Consider the following 14,666-nt stretch of genomic DNA (forward strand, 5'->3'; position numbering starts at 1 on the left):
CAGGTGCAGTCATTTTTTCCATCTCTTCTATCTGAAGTTGTATTGGGGAGGAGGATAGAAATAATATAGAATACGTTGTAACATTATGCTGAAGTAATGCAAAATGCATTGTAAATGTACCCCTCAATATCATTAATAACTATGAAATACCTGTAAAATATCTATTAAAAAAACCCGACAAAACTCAAAGGGGCTTTTGAATGTGAATGTTTAGTCTCAAAAGTGTGTTGAATTTTAATATTCTTTACTTTAATAGTAGTGGATGTCTAATCCAATCTTACTAAATTATAGCACTAAAAAAAGCCCCATTAATACACAGCAGAGCTGAGGTTTAATATACACTACAGCTCAAGGTCAAGTCTTGTTAAAGTGGCTGGTGACAAGACCTTGGCAGTCCCAATTTTCATTTAATTTACTTTTTGTACAGCCTTTCACAAGCATTCATCGCTCCTGCTATTTATCTGTGCATTAACATGGGCTGCTGGCACCTTCTCATTGTACAGCCCGTTATAATTAATGACATTTGTCACTGCACGTTGTTGATGCATGAAGCCAACGAGGCTAATGAAATGTTGTTCAGAAATGTTGTCCAATAATGGAATTATGTTCCCTGCTTGCTTTCAATTTACTCCAACACTGCCACCTGAGGCCATGTGTGACACTAAGTAATACTGCTTACATGATGCACATTGTTTACATTACTGCAGTGATTTTATTGTACTACTCTCAAACAGGACCTCAACACACTGCAAATAAAATAAATAAAAGAATAAGAAGAATAAATATAAGAATAACTTTAGTTGTTAAATAACCTTGCCAATAACCTCTTACAGCAGAGAGGGATGAAGCTCGCTGCAGTTAGAAATACGACATTGACATATACTGAATGGAAGGTAACATTTCTGATGGCATGTCTCTTGTAGCTGCTGCTGCAGGCCTTAATAAAAGGTGTTTTGTACTGGATGTTACAGCATCTGAGACCTTGGCAAATCCTCTCATTGTGAAAAGGAAATGATTTAAAATTATGCCAAAGGTGACAGCTCGAGCTCCAGAGCATCACAATGTGTTTGGAAAATTTTGATTATACTTACAAACGTATTTGTTCCATTAAAACTGTTTAATCCAGCAGACTGTGCTCGCAAAACCCCAAAGAGACCATACCACTGTAGAGTCTCATCAGTTTGCCAATCTCATTATAAGCATTGGAAATGACAGTCATCTTTTTGTTTTAGTACTTTCTATAAATACTATCACCAACCATGGTTTAGTCTCATAGAATCAAACTTCATCTATTAAGGTCCAACTGAACTCACAATTAATCATCCCTGTTTTTGCTGTCAAATCTACACTAAATATTTTTAATTTGAAAGGGGAAAAACTAAATTGGAAATAAACATCGGAAATTCTCCTTTAGCCCCAAAGCCTTTGATAGGAAAGCCATTGTACATGTTTGATTGACAGCTGAGGGGGCAGGGGCACTAAGACACAATGCAAACTAGAAAGGCACTCAGCAGAGCTCATACCTCCACCAAGGCCCAACAGTCCCCTTCTGTACTCACTCACAGATACCAGCCACCCAAATATACCTGATTTTTTTCATCAAGATCCAGATGTTATGCCTCGAGAAATAAAAAAAAAAATGCCCTAACACAATGATAAGAAAGTGAGAGAAAAATACCTGGATCCATCCCGTTATCTGGATCCGCACCAATAGTTTACATGGTCTATTCTGGGCTGAGACCTACCCTTCATCCAAGTTTCGTGGGAATCTGTCCTGTAGTTTTTGTGTAATAACCTCCTTTGTGGAGGTAATAAACTAACTGGTGACTACAGCTTAGAGCTAAGGACAGACAGTGTCCTGTTAGCAGCAGAGTTTTTGAATGATGACCACCACACACTTTAGACTCATTTAGTAACTAAAGTAGCCAACTTTGACATTTGCATGTTGGCTTTTATGCTGTTCAATGTGCTCAGTGTGCCGAATGTGCCAAATTGACGTCAGCTGTGGAATATTTTGTCCAGTAGATGTTTGTTTGTTTGTTTGTTGTTTCAGAATGCAATCGTTCAATGCAAGACATGCTTTTAGAGTAGGAGGAGACATTAGCTAGAAAGCACATTAGCGATAAAGCTAATATGCTAAAGTGTTAGCATGTACAGATTTGATTGACTATACAAAAATAAGTTTTGTTTTGTGTTGAGGGAGGGCTACGGGCATTGCAGCTGGTACATGCACAGACAGGGTAATGCCATCGTGAAACCAAAAATATAAAACGTGGACCATTGATTTTTTTCTCAGAGGAGAACACAGGACATCAGATTTACAGAGCAGATATGTATGCTGACAAAAAATATGTAATTTATTTTAAGCAGGTAACCTGAAAAGATGCATTTAGTTTCTGTACATTTTCACAGCCTCGGATGAAAAAAGTAACAGATGTTGCATTTTGTGCCAGATGGGGGATGTTGGTGATTATCTTGCACAGCTTGTGTGAGTCTGTGAACTCACCCTTACATATACACTGGGGTGGACACATTTGTCCGAAGCATGCAGCACCTGACCCCTGACACTGTCTGAGCGCCATTCAGGAGCACAGATGTTTCCAAACTCAGTGCCTTTAGGGCAGTTTACAGGAGTCAAATAGGTTTGGTTGGACCCATGGAGAACAAAAAATAGCTTTATGATCACCGCAGAGTCTATAACCACTCAGCAGTGTGTTTCTGTCCCCTCTTTTTCCCAAGGTGCTGTATGAGGATAGTCAGATGGTGACCCTGACTGCCCCCTATATAGCTGGCTTCCTGGCTTTCAGAGAGACCCCCTTCCTCCTGGAAGCTCTGCAGCGGCTGGAGGGGAACCAGCCTGAACTTCTGCCTCAGGTCAGCTTCTGCACACACATATTGATGACACACATGATTTCTCAGGTTCAGAGAGGTCCTTAAACGGGTCATCAACCTGTGTGTGCACATAGCCCCGTCTTCACTTTTGTAATGTGGATTAAAATTGAGTTACTTTATAGGAGAACATTTTTAACATTTCGTGAAGTGAGTGAGTGAGACGAGAAGATCGATACATCTCTCAAATGCGTGAGCACAGAGCTGGAGTAAGGAAGTGGTTAGCATAATGACTGGAGGCAGGGGGAGCTAGCCAGGCTCTGTGTGAAAATATGCCTATGGTAACTTCTAAAGCTTGCTAGGTAATAGGGATAGACTGTTCGTTTCAGCACATAACTCAATAAAATAACAAGTAGTGTAGTGTGTAGTGTGTTAGCCTCAGATGGACCCAGGCTCAGATGTGCTTTGATTATAATGCTAAAGCTAGCATGCTATCATGCATATGTATCAGTGCCAGTATTGGTTTTACTCATAGCATGTTAACATACTGTAAAGCATACTGTAAGCTTGCTAATGTTGCATGCTAACATTAGCATATTGGCTTGGAATGCTAGCCTCAATCTTAAAGTACAGATAAGACTTGGGGTTTCTGGTCATTTTCAATATTTGGGGCAATCAGGATGAACTGAAGAGATTAGTTATAGACTGAGTTATTGATTACACACACAACAAGATTGACAACTTACTGACACTATTTAAATGGTGTAAACCTTGCTTGGTTTCATTTTGAATTAAAACCCACAGAATGAGTTGCAGCTACTTTTTCAAAGCTTTTCTCTTCTCACCATCTCACTGTTTCTCAAAGAGACACCTCGGATTCATCCTCACCCACTCACTGCTGTTTGTCACAGCCCACACACCTCCCTCACTTCCTCCTACTCTCTCTCTCTTTCTGTCACCGTGCACACAGGTATGCAGAAACACACACATACACACTTGCATCCACCATGTGCACTATCTCACACACACACACACACACACACACACACACACACACACACACACACACACACACACACACACACACACACACACACACACACACGCACATGCTTTTTTCTTCCACTGACATTTAGCCCTGGACAGATGCAGTCACTGCTCCCTTTATCTGCAACCTTTGAAGTGACTTCTTCATGGTGACTTATGATTTGATGATGAAATATGTCTGTAGGGTCACCTTTGGCTTCAGGAATTCATCGGGAGCTGGAGGAGTCAGAATATCAGTTTGTAGCAGAAAATGTAAAGTACCTCAAAACTGTACTTAAGCACAGTACTTGAGTAAATTGTACTTTGGTTAATTCCATCACTTCCATCAATTTTGACACTAAGATTTTCATTTTTACTGCAAATGAATATGATTTCTAATAATCTGTATCGGTATCGGCCCTGATAAAGCCATATCTGTTGACCACTCATTTGTAAGCTACAGTATTTGTTTTACGGTGAGTAGGAAGCAGTAGACTGTAGATAAGGAGACAACAAGTTCAGCAGCAGACACTTTAACTTATTGTATCAGGACTCACACAGGTGGAACTAATAACGTTAACGATGCCTCTGCTGCACTGAAGTGTCTGAGCAGCCTTGATTAACATTATTCATTACAGCTGTGCTCCTGCTCCTGCGACTGTACGACTCGTCAAAAGGTCGAGAACCTTAGAACCGTTCTCATTAAACCTGCAGAACAGTGCAGCAGCTCAGACAGCTTGAGAAACACATACTTCACATGCCATGCATGGTGTTTTTCAAATGAACAGTGAAGCTGCAGCTTTGTTTTGTACTACAGGGAAATAAATGTTGTGTGCCCTCTCAACAGGTGGTGTTTGTGGATGGGAATGGTCTCTTCCATTACAGAGGTAAGCCAAGCTGTTCTGTGCTTTTTCTGTTTGATTTTACGGCAGGATGCGTTCACTGACACACAGAGAAACATGCATTAGACATTTTTACAACAAACATTTTTATATTTCTTGGCAAAACGTGGGTGTAATTAATAACATATTAACAATAATAACAACACGCACATTCCATTTCAGTGTTAAGATGCATTCACAGAAAAATCACCCATAATTTTGAATTGGGATTGTTCACACAGTCTTTGGCTGAAGTGCTAACCCTGGAGATAAAACAGCAGTGTGCAGCTCTTGTAAAATTAGCTGAATCTATTGTAGACTGTTGGCAATTCTGCCAACGGTTTGTTGACATGCTCTTTCACTGGCGTTGTCAGAAATTACAGACTCAGAATGATATGCCAGAGGCTGACCGGAACGTCATACCCCACTCGGCTTAATTATGTTTTAAACGATATGATGTGAATGCAACATTTGCCAGCTGTATGACTGTATCTCTGTTGGCTCAGTGTAATGGCTGACAAAGACACTTGACATCAAGCTATCATTAAAAACATTCACACTTTTTCTACTCTGACAAGGGAAAATGTCTGCTGTGAGAGCGGTCTAATGCTGTCAGATCCCCCGAGCCATGTGTGGCGGAAGTTGGGTTCACTTTGTTTACAGTAACCCAAGTTGTTCAGTAAAATGTAAAGTGGTCCTGATAGCAGCCCTCAAGTAAGGAAAAGTTCAATGTTATGGGACATATGGTAATTTGCTTTGTTTCTGAGAGTGAGATGATATAATTCTTGTGTCTGTGTGTTGATGTATGGATTTAACAAACAAGACATAATATTTAGAAAGGTGTTTTTTTTTGGTCCAGGTTGGAATGAACCAGGCTACCTGTCTCCCCTCGCTGTCAGTCCTTATGCTAAGCGTGACTAACCCACTTAATTTGAGCTCTGTACCTGATGCACAGGCATGAGATTGAAATAAATCATTTCACTCTTGGTGAGAAAGCAAAGAAACATATTTCTCAAAATGTAACACAGACTTTTCCCTTGAGCAAAGAGGAGGAGAGCAAGACAAAGTAATGTCTTATCCTAAATGTGTCTGACACACACCTGACAAACATTTCAGTGTGAATGTGTAGTTAATGTCATCTTATTACATTGAATATTTAGATTCAGATCCAACAATGAGCTTCTTTAAAAAAAAAAAAATACTTGTTAAGAATTCAAGGCCAGCCCAGCAAGCTGTGTAGGTCAGTTGGATAAATTCTGTAAGCTATCTCGTCTTTCTCTTAAAAAAAGGCTCAGCAGTTCTTTTATGCTTGTTAGGCTGGCGATGTGCAATCATGAAATATGTATTTATTATATAACAACAAGTCAATACTTGTGTCCAGAGCAACCCAAGTTTTGGGTTTGAGTTTGGTTTTAGTCTAGATTTGACATTTCACTTTTTGGACCGTGCAGAGTTCGGCCTGGCGTGTCATCTGGGAGTGCTTTCAGGGCTGCCGTGTGTGGGCGTGGCCAAGAACCTGCTGCAGGTGCAGGGTGTGTACAAGAACGATGAACACCAGTCACAGGTGAGACTAAACTTAGGACTACCTTTTAACCTCAGTTTTACTCAGGTTGTTTTTTTAACTCTTATTTTTTTCCGTGCTGTGCTGCAGAGCTTCATGTGTTCATTATGTGATCTCTCTTGCCGTGTACATATGCTGTGTCTGTAAAAGAGCTGCCACCCTTGATAAGAGTCAATAGATAAATTATTCAAGATAAGTTATCAAAGTGAAATCTCTTTTTTCTTTTGTTTATTGCCGCCTGCATTCAAAAAAAAAAAAAAGCAAAGAAAGGACAGAATCCTCAATTACCTTTTTAAATGTGTGTGTGTGTGCGTGCATGGAACACTTACACTGCTATCTGTACGTGCATGTGGGCGTGTGTGTGTGTGTGTTAGTGTGTATGCTGTTTTGACAGTGTGACTTTTATTGCAAGCCAAGGCCTCCATGTGTAGCTAATGCTAATGTGACTTTTTGAATACAAATCAAGCTGCAGCAAATACCTTTTGGTCAAAGTATACCTGGGGGACAGCAGGAACTGGGTTTCATTAATATGCAAATGTTCACTTTGTTTCAGTGTGGAGCCTCAGTGACCTGTTGGGGAGAGAATGGAAACAAGTTAAAGATAAATCTTCCTGATTATCAGGCGTCTGGCTGGAGTCTAAAGTAACAGAGTAAACACTTTTATTTGCTGCTTTGAGCTTTGATTTGAGAAGCTGATGTTCAGACTGTCACACTGTTCAATCCTGCTCATGATTTTTGATATTTTCTTTTTCTGATTAGATTTGTACACTCGCTTATATGCGGATGCACAGCCCGGTCGCCAGAATGAAACGTTGGAAGTTAACATTTATGCAAACCACTGATGCGTTCACATTTGTACGTGTCATAGGCTGCCTGCCATGTTGACATTTCTACAAAATGTGTTATCATATTGTCATTACATGTTTATGACCTGACTGTCATAACCAGAGGTGGAGTTACAGGTGAGAAAGCAGCCAAGCCAGTGACTGCTGTTTGAGACTGTGTTTTAACATTTGTCAGTGTGAAACCACTGAATATTTTGGACGTGGGACCGCAGCATTTCAACTTTTCAAATTGTGAAACCACTAGATATTTTTGAGGAGACCCCTGGAAAATTGTGGGGACAAAAAACAGCTTTTTGGTGAGAAGTCAGGACAACTCCAGCCGTTTTTGTGGTGACCAAAACGGGTATTTTAAGCCAAACCACGATCCTTTCCTAACAAGTGTTTTTTGTGCCTGTGACCATAACAACATGAATTAGAAAACTGAACCTAAAAACACAAAAAGGTGCAACATAGAGAAATGTAAAGTTTCAACATATCTGGTTTGCAGTAATGTACATTGCCAACATTTAATCTGGCAGTTAGGTTGAGATGCAGCTACACACGTCTGTCATCCCTCTGGAAAATGGCTTAAAATTGTATCTGCAGTGTTTGGGGCGCATGCCTGAAGCAAACCAACACAAACATGCTGAGAGAAACAATAGAAACTAGAGAAACAGAAAGGGCTTGAACCCTGTTTTTTTGCTCTGAGGTGACTGATAATAACTGAGCTCAAGGGTTTCCCTGAGGTTAATGTCATCATGCTAATTATTTATAGATGGCATGTAGAAGAGTAGTGATGGACATTTCCTGTAATGCTGATGACAAGCGCTACTCAATGGTTTCAAAGGGAACCAGCGTGGACGACTCTAGCGATCATCCAATCCACTGCTAACTCAATTAGCAGGCACAAAGACTCGCTGCTTATAACCCCAGCGGTCTTCATGAAGTTAATGTAACATGCTAATCCAATTCTCCATAGGAGTGTATCAATCTCTCTCAATTAGTGCTGGTGGCTTTGGCGTCAGAAAATGTTGGAGCGTCTCTGCCGAGGGGACGAACCTGATCTCTTTGTTTACACAGAACATGGTCACCTCTGAGGAGGCTGTCTCACTTATCCACTGATGCTATCTGTGCCAAAATCTGAGTGGCTTGGACATGTTCATTTAAGCTATCAGGTATCATCAGCTTTTCAAGTCCTTTGGACTCAAGCTGTTAGCTTTGGATCATTCTCTGTGCATGACATTTTAGAACCCCCCCCTCCCGTCCATATTGATGTAATTGTCGCTCTCTGGGGCTCCACCTAATTTGTCTACAGGCGCGCACAGAACTGAAGTCAACACCAGTTTTGGCGTTTGAGCGCTTGGTGGGAAATTAGCTGTGAAGTAATCCGTGAAACGCAAGCCATGTCAGGCTCCCTACCAAATTTCACAAAATTAGATGGTGAGAAATAAGATTAGCCTTCACCGGATGTACACGCACACCAGCACGTACCTCTGACGAGCGAGATGCTGCCGTACTCAATTAGATGTCTGAAAGGGTTTAAAACCAAACAGAGTTTTTCAAAAACCAATAAGCAGTGTGAGAAGTGTCTCTGAAGGTGACTGAGAGAAAGTTCTTTCAGTTGCTATAATTAAATGTGTGTGCTTTGAGAGTAAAGGTGTTTGTGATGTCTTTATCAGACACAGGTATTGTGTGCATGTATAGTACAGACACATTCCTGGCACAATGACCAAGTGGTTAGAGAGATTGTCTTGTATTCAAAATGCTATGGATAAACTTTAAAGTTAATTTTCAAGTATTCAGGTTTATATTCAGCCTTCAAAACTCTTACAAAAGAGTCCTGCATTTTAAAAAATGCAGTATGCTCATGATTTCTTTCTGAGAATGAGATGAGAGGATCTGTATCACTGTCATGTCTGTCAGTACAATAATTAGCGCTTAGCGGTTAGCAAAAAGCAGACAGCCACAGTGACTTACTGTCATAGCCACGTGACCTACTTTTTGTACTTTTGGTAATTGTGCCTGTACATAGACCGATTCTAAAACTTGTACTTACACTTATTTACCTCCTTTCAAAGATTGAAATGAGTAAACATGATATAAATCTCGAAATATTCAAACGTGGTTACCTGCAATGCTAGCCGTGTAGTCACATCATTTAAAACATCATCTAAGGAGCTAGTTTTGCAGTGTTATGGATTTTGAGCAGTTCACTAACAAGCAAAATTTAGCTTCTTTTGAATAGGGCGGTACAGTACGCTTCAGAGCTCAGCCATCTTTTCGTTTTTGTTTTTTGTTTTTCCCACAAACTAGCCACTACACAGACGTTGATGCTGACGAAACACATTTACCACGTGATACCAATGGCGTTATGCTATTGGCTCACAAACCTTGTTAGAAGCTGGAACCAAATGTCAGAATTCTTACACAGACATAAACAAAACAATCATTTTGGACCATACATAATGTTTTATATTGTCAATTCACAATCATATTCATGTTTTTAAGGAAAAGTGACATGAAAACGTTATCATTATGACCTGTAAATCAAGAAAAAAAGGAAACTGTAGTTATAGAAAACTCTCCAGTGCAGGAAAATGACACTTGAGTCTTTAAACAGATGGAAACACTATGCTTTTTTTAGTTTTTCAGGTCCTCTCAACAGACAATGTGTCCATTTAAAGGATGATTTCATCCTTCTGAAGTGTCCTTGAGCAGAACAGCCTGTCTCTACCTGTTCAGTGGCTCTATGTTACTTGAGGCTGAATGCCCAGAAGATGTAAGAGTCATTTGTCTGTGCTCGAATAGAGGAGAGGGAGTGCTGTGTGTTTTAATCTGAGTCTGAGACAAAACAGAAAGGATGAAAGAGGAGAAAGGATGTCTCTTTTCTTCCTCTTTGTCCTCTTTGTTACACTTCTGATAAATTCTCTGCTTGTTGTTGAAGTTTCTTGTTGTCCTCTGTATTTGTCTTTCTCTCTCTCTTCATCTCCAGTGTTTCCCTCCTTCTCTTCTCCTTCATCCCATTTCATCTTTTTTCTTTTTCTCCACCTTTTGCCTTTGTCTCTTTGTCTCTCTCTCTCTCTCTCTCTCTCTCTCTCTCTCTCTCTCTCTCTCTCTCACACTGATGTCCCGGCTGTAACTCAAACTAGTGTGTTATTGATGACTTGCTCTGTCTTTCCGACTTCTGCTGTTCTGGCTTCAGGCCTGCTTTCGCTTCACAGGAGCCAAACCTCTCTCTCACCGAACCAAATGCACAAACACAAACACACACGCACACACACACTGTTGGCCTCATCCCAGCCAGGATGGGAAGCCCTGTGCGGCCCCTCTTGTCTCCCCGCTGGCTGCTTGCTGTAATCAGTCATAGTAGAGCAGACACCCCATCCATCATGGAGGCTAAGCTCCCTTCATCGCTCTGGCCCATAACCCACAGCACACCTGTCAACAGCGGCCCACATCACCACATCTGACTTTGCCCTGTCTCTTCGACTGTGAGACAAAAACTTTCAGTCCCCATCGAAATAAAAGGAAGAGATCTTTTTAAAGTGAAGTTACTTTAAATTCATCCACTAATTATATAATGAATCTTCCACATCTGATTTGATCCAGATCCTGAGTCCTAAAGGTGCACTATGTAGTTTTAGCAAAAACATTTTAATCAGAAGAGAAAAATCTTTATTGACTGATTTCTTTCATGCCATAACAAACGAAATAAACAAACTTGTTTTACTTGGTTTATATTTGCTGGACCCTGCCACCTTTCTAGCTTCAAACAGTGTTCTGGGACCTTATTTTCCTCTGAGGAACAGCTTGTTTATTTAGTTATAGAAACAAACGAATACTTCTGAGTTTGTGTTATTACCTCATTAATATTGTAAATATTAAATCTCTGTGTTCAACAATCTTTGAGCCCCTTTCATAGAGAGATATCTACCGAGTCCAATCTGATGCTTATATTTACCGAAAGCTGATTAACTGACGCATGGGAATAACAGCCTGAATTTAAGGCATCCTTCAGAAAATACTATATTTGTTCTAAATGTGGAGTTTTGAAACATACCACAGTTCCAAATATATGGACAGTAAAGTCAAGTCACTGAGTTTAAAGAATAAGACAAGCGTGAAGCCTCCACAGCAGGTTAATAGTCTGTTCCAGTGCGCTGCTGTTTGTGTTGGCATGCTGTACATCTTCTTTGACTTTGATTTTTTGTTTCTTTGCCTCCACAGATAGCTGCTCTGCAGAAAGGAGGAGACAGTTTCCCACTCACAGCCGCCTCAGGCAAAGTGCTCGGAAAGGTGCGGCAAAGGACAGATGCACACAAAAAAGAAACAAATACTCTTAACGGAGGTGTTGTTTTATTGCTGCTGACTTCAAAGAACACCCACCCAACTAAAAGTCAAACTCAACAAAATGCGTGTGACGATAACTAGAGAGAGAGAGAGAGAGAGAGGGAAAGTTACTGGAGACATTTGTCTTTGTGTCCAGGCACTACGGAGCTCCGACAAGAGCTCCAAGCCCGTGTATGTGTCCGTCGGCCACAAGATCAGTGTGGACACAGCTGTACGCCTCACACACTCCTGCTGCCGCTACCGCGTCCCAGAGCCCGTCAGACAGGTACACACACAAACACACACACACTGCCAGTCAACAGTGAATTCAACAATCAGGGTGGTTACAGGGAAGCCCGTCCTGAAGAAAAGGCTGAGCAAGAAGCAAATGTTGAACTCCTTGTGTTGTGTTGGAAACACTGACTGTAAAAGTTGGAAAGCGAGCATTGCTCATGACTTGTGTAACAGTGCTCTGCTGTGAGGGAGGAGGTGCGAGCATCATGCTATGTGGTGCTTTTCAGCTGCAGACTTGTAAAAATGGAGAAAACGATAAACACAGCCAAGTAAGGGACGCTCTGATTTGTGGGTGGTTTATTTTTTATTACAGTAGAAATACAGAAAACCATGCTTCTGACAATAACACAGGGGCTGGTCCAAAGAGCTATTGCTATTGTTTCAAAATTGTGTCTGTTTTGGCAACATTAGTATTTGTGTGAACAGTTCTGATAACAATACTCGTGAAAATACTTGCTCTCATAATGCTGTGCGTGTGTTTTCCATTTTTTGTTGCCAACAAGACAGTCCTTGATATTTTCAAATCTAAAATACAGACGAGTGTTTCAAAACCTGTATAAATAAACCAAGTGAAAACCTACGTATGTGAGATGTTAGACAGCTGTCTCCATCACCATCATCAAAACAAAGAGGGAATATCTTGAGGAAGAGTACGCTCATCTGTCCAGTGGAGACAATCGATGACAAACTGTGGAATCATTGTTTCGTGGCTTTTCACAGGAACACGGGTGTCTGTAAAATATTGATTCCCTGTGTAACATGTAACAGTTCCTGGGGTTCAGGCTGCAACAGGATTTCATGACTCATGTAGCAAATAGGTTTTCTCTGCCAGATGATCATTTATTTTATCCCTGTCTTGGCTAAAGTGATGAAACTTCTGTCCGTGCACACATCATTGGCCTTTCTTTAAGGTTTACAGCCAACACTTGTTTGCTTGAGGAATTCAAATACCTTCACCTGAATGAATATAGGGTTTAATCTGGCAATGTTACTTAATTAAAACAAAACTTAATATAAGATTTGTATTCTGTTCACCATATCAGTGATTTTTGATATCAGCCCTTTATGTCCAATTTGCTGAGTGTTTTGTTGTAACAACTTCAGCATTTCTGTAGTCGTCTCACTCCAGCAGCTGAGGGTCTTTACGCAGCTGACAGTCCAGTTGAACATCGTCTGTAGCACCAAACACCACAACATCAAGTACATTATAATGGAATGTATTCTTTCATCACCTCTTCTTGATAGTGTTATACTTAAATCATGGCCATTTTCTGTTGTATAACTTCATGTCAAACCGTTCTATATATCTGGCAGGGTACAGCTCTGTGATGATGCAGCCTTGATAGCTGTATGTATTTTGTTCATTTTTGAGTCCCCTAAAACACTACTCACAATAGTTTGTTATGTTTTTGTCTGCTGATTCTCAACACCCAGACTTTGATCTCCGCACTGTGTAGTACTTATTTTTACTTCTAGGTGACGCGTCAGTTCTGCTAATGACCAAATTTCACAAATGCATGTGTGCTCATGAAGACGTGTCATTCATCACATTAAAAGGAGCCATTTATGACGTTTGTGCCATTGAAAGAGAACGCCACTGATTTAGCATTACACTATTGTAACATTATCAAACTCGTAAAGTACCATTTTAAAAAAAGGCTCAAACTGATGCCACAGAGCCGGAGATATGTGTCAGACTTGATCCCGACCTGCTCTGACATCATGCACACATTGGCAACGATAATCTAACAAGATCGAGCCGGCCACTGTTTTTAGTGCCAGGCGCTGCAGTTGCTGTTAAATGACTGCAAGACTCAACAATAGAGAGATTTTGATTTTATCAAGATCTTGTCTGATGTTGAAGGTTTTTCTCTGTTAGCAGAATGCATGTTGTGTGGCTGATGGTGATGTTTAGTAGTCAGACTTATTTCATTGTTGTATTGTGTATTAGACTTAATTATAAGTATTTAGCAACACAAAAACTTCTAGGAGGTAGGATGTGATGATTCTGTACAACTGTGAAGCCACGACTGTCTAAAAGCTTTCTTGATTTTCTTGATTTTTTTTGTCTCCGCCCCCTGCTGCTGCTGTCTGATCTCATCCACTTTCCAGTTGAGGGAACACTTAATTGTCAAAGTATAACACCAAGTCTGTTAAACTTCAGGGATATCAATCTGTGTGATACAAATCTGTGTGATTGTGAATCAGTTTCACCTGCTTTGGTGCAAATGAAAGTGACAACAGGTGTTATGGAGAAGCAAGACAACCCCCAAAAAGGGAATGGTTTTGCACGTGGTGGCCACAGACAGTTGCACTCTCTTTATCCTTCCTGACTGATTCTTCTCTAGTTTCTTTGTTCTGCTAGTGTCCTTGTCACTATTGGTAGCATGAGGCCATACCTGCAACCCTGTCAGGTTGCACAGGTAGTCCAGCTCCTCCAGGATGGCACATCCATATGGGCGTCGCAAGCAAGTTTGCGAAAGGCCATAGTGCCATAATTAAAACAACTTGATACTGCGTACAAACTGATATATGGGTCTGATAACATTTTAATACATCAGAATCAGATCTAACAGGATGTGAGTGTTTCTGTGACTTCCTGTACAGACTGAAGGCTGCTGACAAACTGTCCACAGCTTTTGTCACCGCCCCCTGCTGCTGCTGCTGCTGCCGTCTGATCTCGTCCACTTTCCAGGCGAGGCCCAGTTCATCTCACACAAGCTTATCGTCTTTTTAATCCACACATTATTCTTCCTTGCCAAAATATGGCTCCCACATTAACCACAATGCAACTCTGCTGCTGACAGTTATTTCAGTGATTTGGGTGTGTTATGTTAGTAGCAGCTAATGTATCCTCGAGCTGCTAGCATCAAACAGAGATGAGGGGCGGGCTACTGAGTTCTGGTCAGCTCAGTTCTGTCT

At 40.7% G+C, this 14,666-nt stretch overlaps 1 protein-coding gene across 3 annotated transcripts in view; it reads left to right on the forward strand.

The window, feature by feature from the left end:
• LOC140995244 (endonuclease V-like) overlaps nt 1–14,666 on the forward strand; it is a 70,458-nt gene that overhangs the window by 2,421 nt on the left and 53,371 nt on the right. For all 3 annotated transcript variants that reach the window (XM_073465215.1, XM_073465224.1, XM_073465233.1), the window contains exons 3-7: nt 2,740–2,874; nt 4,703–4,742; nt 6,188–6,300; nt 11,349–11,417; nt 11,608–11,736. In XM_073465215.1, coding sequence (XP_073321316.1) covers nt 2,740–2,874; nt 4,703–4,742; nt 6,188–6,300; nt 11,349–11,417; nt 11,608–11,736 — 486 coding nt within the window. The remainder of the gene's footprint in view (nt 1–2,739; nt 2,875–4,702; nt 4,743–6,187; nt 6,301–11,348; nt 11,418–11,607; nt 11,737–14,666) is intronic.

Source organism: Pagrus major, chromosome 1 (genome assembly GCF_040436345.1).
Source record: "Pagrus major chromosome 1, Pma_NU_1.0".
In the NCBI taxonomy this organism is placed as follows: Eukaryota; Metazoa; Chordata; class Actinopteri; order Spariformes; family Sparidae; genus Pagrus; species Pagrus major.